The sequence below is a fragment of the Cryptotermes secundus genome, unplaced genomic scaffold (genome assembly GCF_002891405.2).
Source record: "Cryptotermes secundus unplaced genomic scaffold, Csec_1.0 scaffold17, whole genome shotgun sequence".
In the NCBI taxonomy this organism is placed as follows: domain Eukaryota; kingdom Metazoa; phylum Arthropoda; class Insecta; order Blattodea; family Kalotermitidae; genus Cryptotermes; species Cryptotermes secundus.
The window spans coordinates 1119825-1135082 of NW_019729207.1; the positions used below are offsets into that span (position 1 = coordinate 1119825).

The 15258-nt window shown below is 46.4% G+C and overlaps 1 protein-coding gene across 2 annotated transcripts in view; it reads left to right on the plus strand.

The window, feature by feature from the left end:
- Positions 1–15258, plus strand: part of LOC111865352 (centaurin-gamma-1A) — a 208751-nt gene that overhangs the window by 84512 nt on the left and 108981 nt on the right. Inside the window, exon 1 of one of the 2 annotated variants that reach the window (XM_023853295.2) lies at positions 1385–2197. The exons of the other annotated variant lie outside the window; for it this stretch is intronic. Coding sequence (XP_023709063.1) covers positions 2095–2197 — 103 coding nt within the window. The 5' untranslated portion in view covers positions 1385–2094. Of the gene's footprint in view, positions 1–1384; positions 2198–15258 lie in introns of those variants that run through there. 2 annotated transcript variants of the gene reach the window in all.

Consider the following 15258-nt stretch of genomic DNA (forward strand, 5'->3'; position numbering starts at 1 on the left):
AAGACAACAACAATCTTAATAGGAGTAAAAACCTGAGCATTGTGGTCGCGGTGCAAGGGCCAAGAAGGCCCATCCCTTATACATTCATTCATTCAAGGTGCAACCTTCTTCAGGATTTGACAGGAATGAAAGCAGCCACACAGATTGTTTTGTGGGTAAATTAGTACTTTGCAAGCCTTCAGCAGCGTGATCGCAGAACGCAGAGAGATGTCGGGAGCACGAATATGTCTCGTACAAAGTGATACACGCGAATTCCGCTAGGCGACGCGCGTGTATGCCGGAAGAACTCTGACGAGGGAGAGTGAAACTATGCGGCGGTACTGTTTTGATCCCCTGGTAGTTCTCCATATAGCCGGTAGATGGCAGTGGTGTTCGGAACTATAATTGCAACAATTTTCCGGCAATTTCTTTATTAAAACCGTCACAACACAACTATATTAAGGTCAGTACCAAGTTGTGTTGTGACGGTTTTAATAAATAAATTGTATATTATAACACAACAGGATGCATGAAGTGAAAATTTTCCGACAGGTTTCTCGGCAGTTCCAATAAAGAGGTACAAACACTACGTGTACCTTAGCCCCAAAATTCCCTTGCTGAAATGTAGTGGACAATTTTTTAATGTTCAGATTGGGAAAACATATTTCAATCACAAATATGTGCATGGTTGGTTGAGGCACTATGCTACAGGCCGGCAGGTCGCGGGTTCGATTCCCGGTATTGTCATTGGATTTTTCAACTGACTTAATCATCCAGCCGCACTATGGATCTTGGGCCGTTTCAGCACCTAACAGAAATGAGTACCAGGAATCTTCCTGGGGTTAGAGGGCCGCCGACGCGCTGACAGCCTCACCGCAATCTGTGAGCCGATTGTCGTGAAAATTTGGGAGCCTCGACGTCTCACAACCCAATTGGCCTTCACTGCCTGTTACAGGGATAGCTTTACTTAACCTCACCGCCATCTGTGAGCCGAATGTCTAGAAAATGTGGGGAGCCTCGACGTCTCACAACCCTATGGCCCTCCACGGCCTGTTGCAGGGATAGCTTTACTTAACCTCACCGCTATCTACGTACACAGGACAGACAACACAAACCACAGAATAGACGCAAACATTCATGCCTTGAGTGGGTTTCGAACCCACGACCGCAGTCTGTGAGCGAGCGAAGATAGTTCATGCCTTAGACCGCGCGGTCACTCTGAGCGGCATAAAGAATGTGCGGCTTCATTTTCATCCGCACAATTTACGCATTTCATCGCGTGCGTATTCATGTCTAACTTGTTGTGGTTAATGGTTCGCCCCTCTTCTCCCCTCCCCTCCCCCACTACTCTTACATCCAACTTCCATTGCCCGTTGGTTCTGATCGGTTCAGTGGCACCCATCAGCTGTTGCAGGTTGCATGCAGTACGGTCCAGTTCTACCGAACGCGCAGTGAGCACGTGGTGGAAGTCTGTTCTGCTCAGTGGTAGTGTGTGTGTGTGTGTGTGAGTTACCTGTTGGTTTCAGCTTATCACTCATAGACCAGCAGATTGATAACGTGTGTCGCAAGAACGTCTGATGAGGGAATGTTCTTGTGTCCTGTGACGATAAACGCTGGGATATCCAGTTGTTAGGAATTGCAAAATCCAGAGTTATTTTCGTGCCGTTGCCTATAGGGACATAGAAATAATTTAATTTTTTTTATGTATTTCAAACGGTTTATATATGACAATAATAACATAATATATTGTGATTTTAATGTGACTGATTGACGCGGTAATCATATACAATTAAAGAGTAGCTGTAAAGAACGTTATTTTTAATTAGTGTTTTCGATCTGTTTGCAATTAGTGTCACTTTCCTTCAGGAAAAGGTTTTCAGTATCCTTCGTGTTACTGTGCATTTTCTTTGCAACATTTTTCCATTCGTGATTATAAGATTAATGTGATTCGAGTATCATCCGTTGTGATATCGGGCTTGTTTCGGTTGTACGCTGATAGTGTCGTAGCGAGGAGCTTTGTGGCTCCTCCGCCGTTACATCAGGCTGCACGTGGTAAGCAAATGGTGGCCGGATCGTAAAGGGGCCTGTAGTGACAAGAGCGAGGTCCCTTGTGCCATGAAGCTGCCGGTTGCAGAATCGTTCCTACGGTCCATCAAGAGGAGATCTCTTCGGGTCAAAAGGTCCAAGTCTCTCGTCATTGAGGAGAAAAGGAAGTCCGGTAAGTTTTGAGCCAGGGAAAATGTTTGGATGTAGTCAAGTCGAAGCGGGCTGGGACTTGGTTGGTTTATAAAGTTACCTGCTCTTGTGAAGTTAGTGAAATCTGGGAGGATACGAGTGGCTGAAGATGTGCATAATTTCTGAGGAAAAGTCCACCTTGAAGACCGAGGCGAGGTAGAAGGATAATATTAATCCATTGAAGCTTAGTGTTTACTATATATACCATCCGCTTAGACGTACTAAATGAAACATTGCATTCTGCCCACAGAGTGTATTTATGTGTTCCGTATGGATCTCACAATAAACAGCGATTGTTTCCCTAAACAGCATTAACCGCTTGGACTTTGCAGCGGAGACGTAATGTGTTTCCTGTGAGGTACGAACTGAACTCTGCATTCTGCTCACACAGTGTATTTATGTGTTCCATATGGATCTCACAGTAAACAGCGACTGTTTCCCTAAACAGCATTAACCGGTTGGACTTTGCAGCGGAGACGTAATATGTTTCCTGTGAGGTACGAACTGAACTCTGCATTGTGCCCACACAGTGTACCTGTGTGTTCCGTATGGATCTCACAGTAAACAGCGACTGTTTTCCTAAACAGCATTAACCGGTTGGACTTTGTAGCGGAGACGTAATGTGTTTCCTGTGAGGTACGAACTGAACTCTGCATTGTGCCCACACAGTGTATTTGTGTGTTCCGTATGGTTCTCACAATAAACAGCGATTATTTCCCTAAACTGCATTAACCGGTTGGGCTTTGTAGCCGAGACGTAATGTGTTTCCTGTTAGGTACGAACTGAACTCTGCATTCTGGCCACAGTGTATTTGTGTTCCAGATGTGTTTATCACAAACATCAATTATTTATCTTTTATTCCATGGTTTTCCTCAGTCTCTCCGGACAAGTATCTGTGGATAGTAACTTAAGTTCCTATCCTTTTCAATTCATTCACTAATCACCCCCACCATTCAATGCTGTGAAGTCTGGGCTACAGACCACGTCGTTAGAAGAATGCAAACAGAAATAAAAACACGGTCTGGGACTTGGTTGAGTGCAGACAGTACTGTTTGCAGCCGGACACCTGCGTCACTGTGCACTGTGTGGCTTCTCGGCTCCGTCTATGCAAATCAGACCTCCCACTGCCCTAATTCGTCCGAAACCGGTTCTTATAGAAACCTACCGAAGTACATTTGATCCATATTTCTTAATTGTTTGTTGTCTCGCGTGTTTAGAGTCGTTTCTAATGACAGTCCCTACAAGCGTCAGGTAAGATTCGATATGTAGCGCGGACTGTTTTGTCTCTCCCAGCCCCGAGGTCCGTGAGCGGGAACGGCTTCACGGCATTCATAGCTTGAACCTTCCCCAGTTTCGTGACACACTTTCATTTCGTGGTACGAAGCCCTGAATTCGCTACGAAATTAGGAAATCCTGGTGTTTTCCGCAGTTTTAATAGTTCAGTTTCCGAAACGTTGTGTTTTTGTAGCCTCTAGAATACCGGATTACGAACAAAGTCCGAAAACCCAGTAAGTTTGAGTGCTATACACCACCGCCAGAACCCTTTAGAATCTACCAGTTTGTTTGTTTTACAATGAATTCGCCAATGGAAAACTTAAAATGTGGAACACACAGGGTCTCTCTAATTTCATGGCGAATTTGGAGCTTCGCGCCACGACTGAGCAAAGTAAGCCATGTGTAACCAAGTCGGGTAAGCTTACGTCAAAATTCAGAGTCTTGCTGTTTCATTTCCTAACTAAACAGCGTCAACACCGTCCAATACGACTGATGAACGCGTATGTTATGTAAGATTCACGAAGTATCAAATGTGGCAGTGCTGAGTTAAAGAACAATGTTTCGGAGAAATTATCGACTCCATCATCATGGTCGATGTATCCTTTTTGCTCTTATCTTAATGGGGCGTCATTTGTACAGTAGGACAGAAAATTATTGGTAACATTAGGACTGCCATTTGTCGTTTTAAAGCTGTTTACATAGCAACAAATAAGAAAGGGAAATACTTGAACACATTGGAAAACTATCGTATATACAGAACGACAAAGAAAACACACATATGAACAATATAAATAAAGAAATATATAACCCAGTATTTCACGAATTACACACTATTTACACAGAACAGCATAACAACACTTCACCTCCTACCCCCACAACATCATAACACAACCAAAATGAAGACAGCACACACACACAAATCCAGCAGTACAACGCATGCAGTAACAGGAGCAAAACACAACACAGAACACGATACACAAATATATGTAGGAAGAATGCTCACATAAAAGAGGATTGGCGTAATTCGCGTGTTTGAGTGCGACGTAGGAAGAATCATGAAAAGTTTTATTATTTAGAATTCATCGTCCTATATGACGAATACAGATTTTAGTCATTTTAGAATGAAGACATCATGGCATGCAGTACAGTAGTTTAACGTGCATAAAGACACCTGAGGATGGCACATTAGTACTGAAACATGTACGAAGAATAAGGTGGAAAAGTGTATACACTGTAAGACGGTTAGCATAAACCATGGACATATTTACATCGTATTACTGGGGGAGGGGGTGACGTGGAGGTAACGCTGTAGACTGTATTTGGGATATGCTCGTTTTGAATCTCGGCAATATACGGGCTTTCCTTACTGAAATGTTTCGGGCCCCCTCTTCCTTACCAACAGATGCAGGGGTAGTATCTCGAATAGGCCACGACCCGACTTCTACTAGTTCCTTCCAAATTTGTCCCTCATATCGCGCCGTTGGGCGCTACATAGAAAATAGTCCACCTCTGGGGTTGGCAAACTACGGTCAGTGAAACATTATTATCCGGCCCGCGGAGCAGTGAAAATTTTCTTTTAGAATTAAGCGCAAATAAAACTTCACTTGATGCTGTGTGCTTTCAGTAGCTAAGACAATATAGTGTCGAATGGTAGGATGGTTGAGGAATCAGAAAGTATTTGGAAGAAGTGCTCATTGCGTGATGGAGGTACTGTCCTGGAATTTGCCTGCGAGACCGAGGAGAACTACGAAAACCCCGAGTCAACATAGCCGGTATCGCAATCTGGGTTGGAACCAAGTACCGCCTGTGATGTGTCTACGCCAGGTTGCTAGCTGCCGAGTGTTGTGACGGCAGATGGGCCCGTTTAGTTTCGCGTGCTGAGGCCACACAGTGCTTTAGCCATGGCGACATCGGGTCTCACTTGTCATCTGTTGTTCAGCGTTGTGGGTGACATTGTGTTTTCTGTGGACATCAAGCAATCCATGAACTGTAATTAAAACCTCTGACATAATACACGGGCTGACGTACGGCGACCCAACATCTGGTTCTCTAATAATGTAGGCGCTTCGTTTGTGTCCATATGTCATGTCCTGCGTCATTCTGTTCCTTCTGGCTGTCTCTGTTATCTGCTGTTGTCATGACGACATGAATAATGCAGTGTTCTCTGAATACTGAGAACGTGTGTACCTTATTAATGTTGCATTTGAAGTTCTGATGTCGGTGGCTGTAAAGCGTAGTGTCTTCTGGTAGTGACACCTTTTAACCTGGTAGAAATTTACCGACGTTTCGGAGTAACGTACTGCCTCCATCGTCAAGGTCGAAGAGTAAGCCGAGCAGTGATTGTTGCTTGCTTGGATCTCTGTGACTCTGGATATGTGGGGCAAGACTTTCCTTCGGAACGTCGGGGAACTTCTCCCAGACTACACGGTGTCAGGTACACTGTATCCAGACGAGCCCTGGGGTCCCAATGATCCTTGGATCCAGTATGTACAGGGGGCTTATTCGGAGACTGCGGTCATGATCCCTCAATCTAGTGCCGAGGTTACGAATGATGGGAGCCATACCTCCTTTCCCACACTCTAAATGGCGTGATATTAAGCATAGAAACAACAGACGACTTTATGGTCGATGTGGTGACTTTTTACTTTTATGAAGACCACCACCCCGTTCCACTTCTTGAAATCAGTTCCTAACAAAATGCCGAACGTATCCTTGGTACCAGTAAATGTGATTTCTAAACTGAAATGCTTTTGCAGTTATGTTAACCTGTTTTAGATGCTGTGAACCCAGTTATTCTTTGCCTGGTGTAGGAGCTAAGAGCCCAGTTACTGTAATTCTGATCTGGGGCCAAGGACTCAATTGCCGTTTGCCTGAGCTAGGTGCCTAGAACCCAGATGGTGTTTGGCTGATCTGAGAGCTAAGAACTTAGTTACTGTTTGCCTGATGTAGACGCTAAGAACCCAGTGACGGTTTGCCTGATCTAGGAGCTAAGAACCCAGTGACTGTTTGCCTGATATAGGAGCTAAGAACCCAGTTACTGTTAGCCTGATCTAGGAGCTAAGAACCAAGTAATTGTTTGCCTGATCTAGGAGCTAAGAACCCGGTTACTCTTTGCCTGATCTAGGAACTAGGAACCCGGTTACTATTTGCCTGATCTAGGAACTAAGAACCAAGTAACTCTTTGCCTGATCTAGGATCTAAGAAAGCCGTTACTGTTTGCCTGATCTAGGAGCTAAGAACGCAGGTGCTGTTTGCGTGATCCAGGTGAACCAGCCTGCATGCCGCTGTGTGTCCCGTCACGACGAGGTGAGGGCGGATATCCTGTGTGGCACAAGTTTCGCTTATGAAGCAGGCACAGCGGGCCGGCCGGGTTACTCTTCTGGGAAGTCAGGGCTACTGTTGGTCGGCCACACGCATTGCCCACCGGCTCTCCTGTCAACGAAATGCGCAAGACCTCGCAGGACACACAGTGCACCATTTTACATTTTTTTTATTTAATATGTCCAGTTAATGAAAGAAGGACCAGCTGGGGTTTTTAAAAGTAATACAATTTGTGAATTTACGTCGAAGACTTGTATTGCGCATCCGTGTGCGCACGCACGCACGCGCACACACATCATGGAATATTCGCTGAAAGCAAGATTTGGGGAATCGCAACAACCGGCCGTTGCTAGGCAGCGACCCATAACAGAGGAATGGCATTTTCTGCGTAGTCCATGCCAATGGTTGCGCACGCAAGAACGGAATATGTCATGCAATCGCTGCGCAACAATTTCGCTGCAACAGGAACGGCGTTTTTTCCACGCGGTCCGTACCCCCAGGGTTTTACCTATTGTGAGAATCTGGTACCTGAGGCCGGGGATCGTTCGGGAATTCAGAGGAGAGGGGAACCTCCACCGTTGAAGCCGGTGCCAAGCAACGGCTGGTGGAGACTGAGAAGACTATGTGTGCTGTAGTTTTTTAGAGTGTGTAACTCAGACTGTCGTAGTTATTTGTACTTACGAGTGTAATAAATCCGATTACAAATCCAAACCCCATTTGTAGTCAATCACGTGACAATATCACCAAAGAAACATCTCTGTAAGAAAGTAGGAACTCAATTTTGAGATGTTACATATATTAATTTCAGGCTGCAAATGGTTAAATGGCCTACCAAGAGAACATAGTCTGTTATTTTTCAGCATGGAGCCCAAGGTTGCATTGTCGCCGTGACTTTCCCCTGTGTTCTTGTGGGGGGCAGTGCCCACCTCCCCCCCTGTTATTACAATATGCGTTGCAAGCTGGCAGTAGGGGGCCCGCACGTCATAACGGAGGGATTCTGTTTCAGTTGCGAATCGGTTTGTGGTCTGACCGCTTTGCTAAGCGGCTGTAGCAAATCACCGCTGGCCGTGAAGACCGGACGCACCGGGGGGCTTGAGCTGCACGTTGCAACTAGCAGCTCCATTTTCAGGCTTGGCACGAAAACAAGAAGCGCGACAGAAGCCAAACGCGTCGGAAGGTTTCCTTCACTCCGCACTGTGGCGCTGGTGTCGACTCAGCTCCTAATAAATAAGGGTAAAGGGCGGCCGGCACGTAAGGCTGACAACCTCACCGCCATCTGTGAGCCGGTTGTCTAGAAAATATAGGAGGCTCGACGTCTCACAACCCTGTGGCCTTCCACGGCATGTTACAGGGATAGCTTTACTTAACCTCACCACCAGTGAGCCTATTGTCTAGAAAATGTGGAAGCCTCGACGTCTCACAACCTTATGGGCCTCCAAGGCCTATTACAGGGATAGCTTTACTAAACTTCACCACCAGTGAGCCGATTGTCTAGAAAGTGTTGGAGCCTTGACGTCTCACAACCCTGTGGCCTTCCACGGCATGTTACAGGGATAGCTTTACTAAACTTCACCACCAGTGAGCCGATTGTCTAGAAAGTGTTGGAGCCTTGACGTCTCACAACCCTGTGGCCTTCCACGGCATGTTACAGGGATAGCTTTACTAAACTTCACCACCAGTGAGCCGATTGTCTAGAAAGTGTTGGAGCCTTGACGTCTCACAACCCTGTGGCCTTCCACGGCATGTTACAGGGATAGCTTTACTTAACCTCACCACCATCTGTGAGCCGATTGTCTAGAAAATGTGGAGCCTCGATGTCTACAATCCTATGGGCCTCCACGGCCTATTACAGGGATAGCTTTACTTAACCTCACCGCCGTCTGTGAGCCGATTGTCTAGAAAGTGTTGGAGCCTTGACGTCTCACAACCCTATGGGCCTCCACAGCCAGTTACAGGGATAGCTTTACCTGTGTTTTTATTTGTGACTCAAGAGTGGGTGGAATGAACGCTTACATAAGCATGAATACGTGTAGGGGAGTGGAGGTATAACTGTAAGCAATCCTGACATCGGTACTAGATAGAGGTGAGTGGTCAGCTTCACGTCCCGGCCGCTGTACCTCCATTGGTACGAGAGTGGCTGGCGCCTCAGAGCTTCTCAGGACGCTATGGAAGGGAGGACAGTCTCTTCTATCCTTGCCGGGAATCAAGCCCCGATTCCCCGGTCATCCAGGCGGTGATCTGGTCACTAAACTGAATATGTTACTACTATAAAGTTGAGTTCGTCACAAAACACCCGCGCACAGCCCACCTTTCAGGGCGTGGTTCCCGTGTTTGTGTGCGCATGTGCCCTGTATGTATGAACTATGCGCGGCGACAAATTTGTGACATGCAGAAGTTTGTTTCTTGTTGACGAACCTTGTCGAGATTTGAACCTGCAACCTTCCGGCCTGTAGCATAGTGACTCAACCAACTACGCTACCGCGTGCCCCCAATACGCACCACGCCATGAAGGCGTATGGGTAAGTGGATGTATAGATCCACATTTTCTTAACCTCGGCAGTAGTTAGAGGTGAGTGTTGAACTTCACGCCCTGGCCGTTATACTCCCGGTACCCATTTGATGGGAGGCTGGACGGGCCTCAGATCCGGTCTGGACAGCATGGAGGAGAGAAAATTCCTGGATCCTACCGAGTTTCGGGCCCTGACCCTTCGGTCGTCGAGCCCGTAGCCAGTCGCAATACCGATTGTGTTGGCAGTGTCCGAGTGTCGAACCAGTGTAAGTTAATCGCATTACCGACAGTCTGATCCTTCTACCCAGTCTTCACGTGTGTGAATATATTAAAGTGAGAATTAAGTATGACCGCCTCTGTGGTCTAGTGGTCAGCATTCCTGGATACAGATCCAGAGGTCCGGGTTCGATTCCCGAAGTAGTGGGTATGGAACGGGGTCCACCCAGCCTCGTGATGATAATTGAGGAGCTATATGAAGGAAATAGCGGCTCCGTTCTAGAAAACCGTTATTAACGGCCTTAATATTCGTTGCACTGACCACACGACGCCCTCTATTCGCAAAAGTTGGCACTAAAGTTCGCCGACAAGCGGCCGTCGCTCGGTCAGTATAGTTCGTTTGCGGACTAAAATCACGTAGTTTGTTAACGAAACATACCGCCGTGTATGTCCTTCCACATAAACGAAGTGAGAGCGTGCTGATCAGATATTCAGAATTGTGAGTGAGAGAGAGAGAGACCAGAAGTAATTTACCCTTCCGACTCACCGATCAGATTTTCATGAAATTTAGCTTTGGGGATGTAAGATTTGAGGTTTTCACGGCGGTGACTATGAAGAAAACAGTCATCTGGGATGTGGTGTTAGCCGACGTTTCTAAGGAACGTCGGCTAACACCACATCTACACGGTGCCACATCCCAGAAGACTGCTTTCTTCATAGCTTTGGGGAGTTTTGCTAAAATTTCGTTCAAACACCCCAAGTTTCGGATGAAGTCGGAAAAAAGTGATGGACGCGTGAAGACCTAACTGCCATTCTGCTCGGATCTCAAGTGTAACTCGCCGAATATTTATCGGAGGAGAAAATATTCTTATCAGAAAGCGAAACAGTTCGGTGCTTAACAAGACAACAAGTGAACGAACTCGCCACAGTTGTAATAGAATACGAAAGTTTTTAAGTAACCCTGTGTAACACTGAGCGGGTTACCAAAGCGGAAACGCTCTCGACTTGTTTTCGGGAGATGCTCGGTTCGAATATCAGCGAGAACATCGGCTCCTGACTGAGGCTTTTCGTGGTTTTATGCAGTCCCTTCAGGCGAATGCCCGAGATATTACTGCACTAGACTAGGATCGCTTACTTTCTGATGCATTATAATTTATTCGACGCTCCATAGTCTAGATCGTAAAATAACCGACAAAACTTTGCTTCGCGGTAGAAATATCGTAAACCCTGGATAATCTGGATTATTTGACGGAGAAAGACGTCATGCAGATTAAGCGAGAATACGGATCAGTGAAGCATTAGGTAGCCCTGAAGACAAATAAATGGAAAATTTAACGATGTAAGTAGTGCTGATGAAAAATGAATAAAGATATCACCGTAGAAAATTTATTTAAAGTCTACAAGAACACAAATGCATTTATTCATCAATAGAAGACTCAGAAGTTGTACTTGTTTTTGAACGTAATAATTCCGGTTTGAAGAAACTGTGTCAAGTTCTGTCTGAACAGACAAGGTGACCCTTTTGCTTTCCTAAATGCCAGGTGACTCTTTAAAGTATGTACTCAACTGTGAACAGCATTTTTCATATTTCTGTTTGCATTAAATGTAACCGTATTTGGATGGGCATACTGTATTTCATTCTACCTGGAACCGTATTCTTGGCATAGTCTGTGACGTCAGAAAATCCCAGCTCCCAAGTTGGCCAGGCTCTCGATCCTCACGAGTCGCAGTGTGATCGTGGCGTCCGGGCACGTCGCTGGCGCGACAGGAAGGCGTGAGCAACCCATTGTTTAGGTGTTCTTGCCTGCAGCTGGAAGCCACCTTCCGGCCTCTAGGCAAGGCAGCTGTCTCCTACCCTTTCTCGATTTCCGTCCTTTGCTCGCACACCACGGCGTGATCAGCGGAGCCAGTCACTTCGCGGATTGCGATAGTTTTGCCCCTTTAAAATACTCTTCACACTTCACAACTCGGTGGTTAACTATATGTACCGCTTGCGTTAACAAAAAAAGCCCGTATTATTCCCACACAGTGTATTTGTGTGTTCCGTATGGTTCTCACAATAAACAGCGATTATTTCCCTAAACTGCATTAACCGGTTGGGCTTTGTAGTGGATACATAATGTGTTTCCTGTGAGGTACGAATTGAACTCTGCATTCTGCCCACACAGTGTATTTGTGTGTTCCGTATGGTTCTCACAATGAACAGCGACTGTTTCCCTAAACAGCATTAACCGGTTGGGCTTTGTAGTGGAGACATAATGTGTTTCCTGTGAGGTACGAACTGAACTCTGCATTCTGCCCACACAGTGTATTTGTGTGTTCCATATGGTTCTCACAATAAACAGCGACTGTTTCCCTAAACAGCATTAACCGGCTGGTCCTGGACAAAGTTCGTGCCTGTTTAGATAAATGTCATGCTTCCAGCCACAGTTTTGCAGGTTTTCCTTTGTCAGGGTGCAACCGATGAATTGGTACCCAAATTCCACTTTCGACTGTGTGCTCTCCGTGTACCTATTCCAATATTATCAGAATTTCAGCGCAGTGCACCCCCAACGTTAACGTCAAAATAGATATATTACCATAGTCAACAAGTTCGTATACTGGCCGCAGATCTACGTTGCAGCGCACTACAGCAGATAGGTTGAGGCACGATTTGATGACCTGTCAGTTCATCTCTTGTCACAGCAAGAGACAGTTGTGTGCAAACAGTGTAAACAGAACTACTGCCTCTGTTGTGAACTGCAGTTAAATCAAAGTGGGGGAAATCGAAAATGTGGTAGTTTGAGCAAAGGGCTAACATCAAGTTCTGCTAAAAACTAGGCAAATCCCCTAGCGAAACGTTTGGCGTAGGAAGAACTGGCTCTTGCTACACGACAACGCCCCTGAACATCGCTCTCTTCTTGTCCAAGAGGAACTGGCAAGGCAACAGGTCACCGTTTTGGCACACCCTCCGTACTCACCTGATCTCGCACCCTGCGATTTCTTTCTCTTTCACCGCGTGAAAGCAAAGCTACGTGGCCGTAGATTTCAGTCGTCCGAGGAGGTGATCATTGCCACAAGAGACGCCGTACGGGAATTTCCTGCCAATATGTTTCAGCAATGTTTTCGGCAGCTATATCAACGTTGGCAGACTTGCATAGCGGCCAACGGCAACTATTTTGAGGGTCGATGTGGATCTGTGTAAGTGTATGTGAATACCTTGTACGAACTTAATGACTGTACCACGTATACACACCATTGTGTGCAGGGACAGGTAATTTCTGGTCGTGGAGTGTGACGTTTATAGCTCTGAATCAGTAACAGTGAGTTGATTTCTACCCACAGTAAATAAAGACGATCTTGCAGGATGTGTGGCCGTGTAGTCTGGTAAAGACACTACTGTTTCGGAAGAGCCTGCTGCCACCCATCCCCATTTTCATAGCCACTCTGAAAATGGAATTATAGGATGCCATCGAAACGTTGGTACCTACTTATCGAAGTAGCTGGGACATTCCAAGAAGTCTGCCAGTCACAGGGTCACAGAGAACGTGTACTCTCGACTGGAGCGCGTTCCTGTTCAGTTCCGTTGTAATTGAAACAGTTTTTTCCCCTCTCCCTGCGTGGCCGCACCTTAAGCACGGAGCAGTAACGCATGTAGATTATGTCTCATTTTGTATGGGGGGTATAGTTGAGGTGGTTGTATATAATTCTGTCCTCTTCCTTCGTCAATTCTGGTGAATTCTCCCCCCCCCNCCCCCCCGCGTTTTCTGTTGTGCTCCGCATCTGTCCGCTTGAAGTTTCACTTTGCACCTGCAGGTGTCAGCAGCTCTGCACCACCGGTTTCTTCCCCGGTCTCGCTAACATTCGCCCCTCACCGTGAAGTGACGTAACAAAGAGTCTGTGCTTGAACGGCTCCTTCAGGCGTAACAAGCAGCAGTCGTGAAGATCTGAATTGCAAGCTTTACCGTCCTTTAAAACAAAAGCAGCGCCGTATACTGACTTAGGCTCGCTTTTCTGATGCTTTTGAGTCGTTGGAGCGTGGACAGTTGTGGGCGTGTCGGAGGTACATGCTGTTTCCGTCTTCAGAATCGAAGTGAGTGCCCTGTTTATCCACGCTGTGCCAAATCAGGATCAACATTTGTGTTGGCCGGCCGGCTTGGTCTCTCCTGTAATTACATGTTATTTCTTGTAGTCATGACGTTTGAACATAGACCGAGGGTATTGAGAATATTTGGACCGAAGAGAGATGAAGTGACAGGAGATTGGAGAAAACTGCATAATGAGAAGCTTCATAACTTGTACTCTTCTCCAAGTATAATTAGAATGACCAAGTCAGGGGGGATGAGATGGGCAGGGCATGTAGCACGAATGGAGAAGAGGACTGTATATAGGATATTGGTGGGAAAGCCAGAAGGAAAGAGATCACTGGGAAGACCAAGACATAGGTGGGTGGACAATATTGAAATGGATCTTTGTAACCGTCTTACTAAGACTTCAAGCCCCACACGTTTATGAGCGCCATTTTGTTCTAACCGTCGTTAGCCTCTACGTTGGGCCCCATGTTGTTTTAACCGGCTGCTGTGTCTGTCCACTTACATTAACTGTCATCGCCGGCCGCTGGCTGCTACTGGTGGCGCCGGCTACAGCTGGCTTTACCCTGCTCCACTTATCTCACACACCTCTGATCTTTAGGAGAATGGATTTAGTTTGGGCTCCAGTAAACTGATACCATCAGTTTACAGATTTATGAAAGGGGTGTAGGATTGGTAGTCAGCTAGTCCTCCGGTAGAGCTAAGATTCGTTTCTCGGGTCGTTTGATAGGGTCTCGCTCAGAAGGGGAAGTGGGAACTCCGGTAGAGCTAAGATTCTGTTCTCGGGTCGTTTGATAGGGTCTCGCTCAGAAGGGGAAGTGGGAACTCCGGCAGAGCTAAGATTCGGTTCTCGGCTCGTTTGATAGGGTCTCGCTCAGAAAGGGAAGTGGGAACTCCGGTAGAGCTAAGATTCGGTTCTCCGGTCTTTTGGCAGGGTCTCGCTCAGAAAGGGAAGTGGGAACTCCGGTGGAGCTAAGATTCGGTTCTCCGGTCGTTTTGCAGGGTCTCGCTCAGAAATGGAAGTGGGAACTCCGGCAGAGCTAAGATTCGGTTCTCGGCTCGTTTGATAGGGTCTCGCTCAGAAAGGGAAGTGGGAACTCCGGTAGAGCTAAGATTCGGTTCTCCGGTCTTTTGGCAGGGTCTCGCTCAGAAAGGGAAGTGGGAACTCCGGTGGAGCTAAGATTCGGTTCTCCGGTCGTTTTGCAGGGTCTCGCTCAGAAATGGAAGTGGGAACTCCGGCAGAGCTAAGATTCGGTTCTCGGCTCGTTTGATAGGGTCTCGCTNCCTATTCCTGCTAGGTTGATGATGAGTGCCTTGGAAACACTTGGTTACACTTGCTTATTAAGTTGGATATCACACTGATTTTCGTCTGAATATTAAACTGTGTTACTGGTTTTCAAATATAATTCGATATTATAAATTTCACTTAACTCGTACTTTAATTTACCGTTTCAATCACACTTTATGACACACAGCTTATACTTTTGAACACTGTAAGCGTAGTAAGTCCACAAGTTTTACATAAGTTATTACAAATTTCGGAGTGATGCAGATTTTGCGCCCGTGTGGTTCTTGAGTCGGTAAACAGCTAACTTAGCAGAGTGGCTCCTCCTCCAGACTCGGAGCCTCTGACTGTTTCCTCTCGCTCTCCAA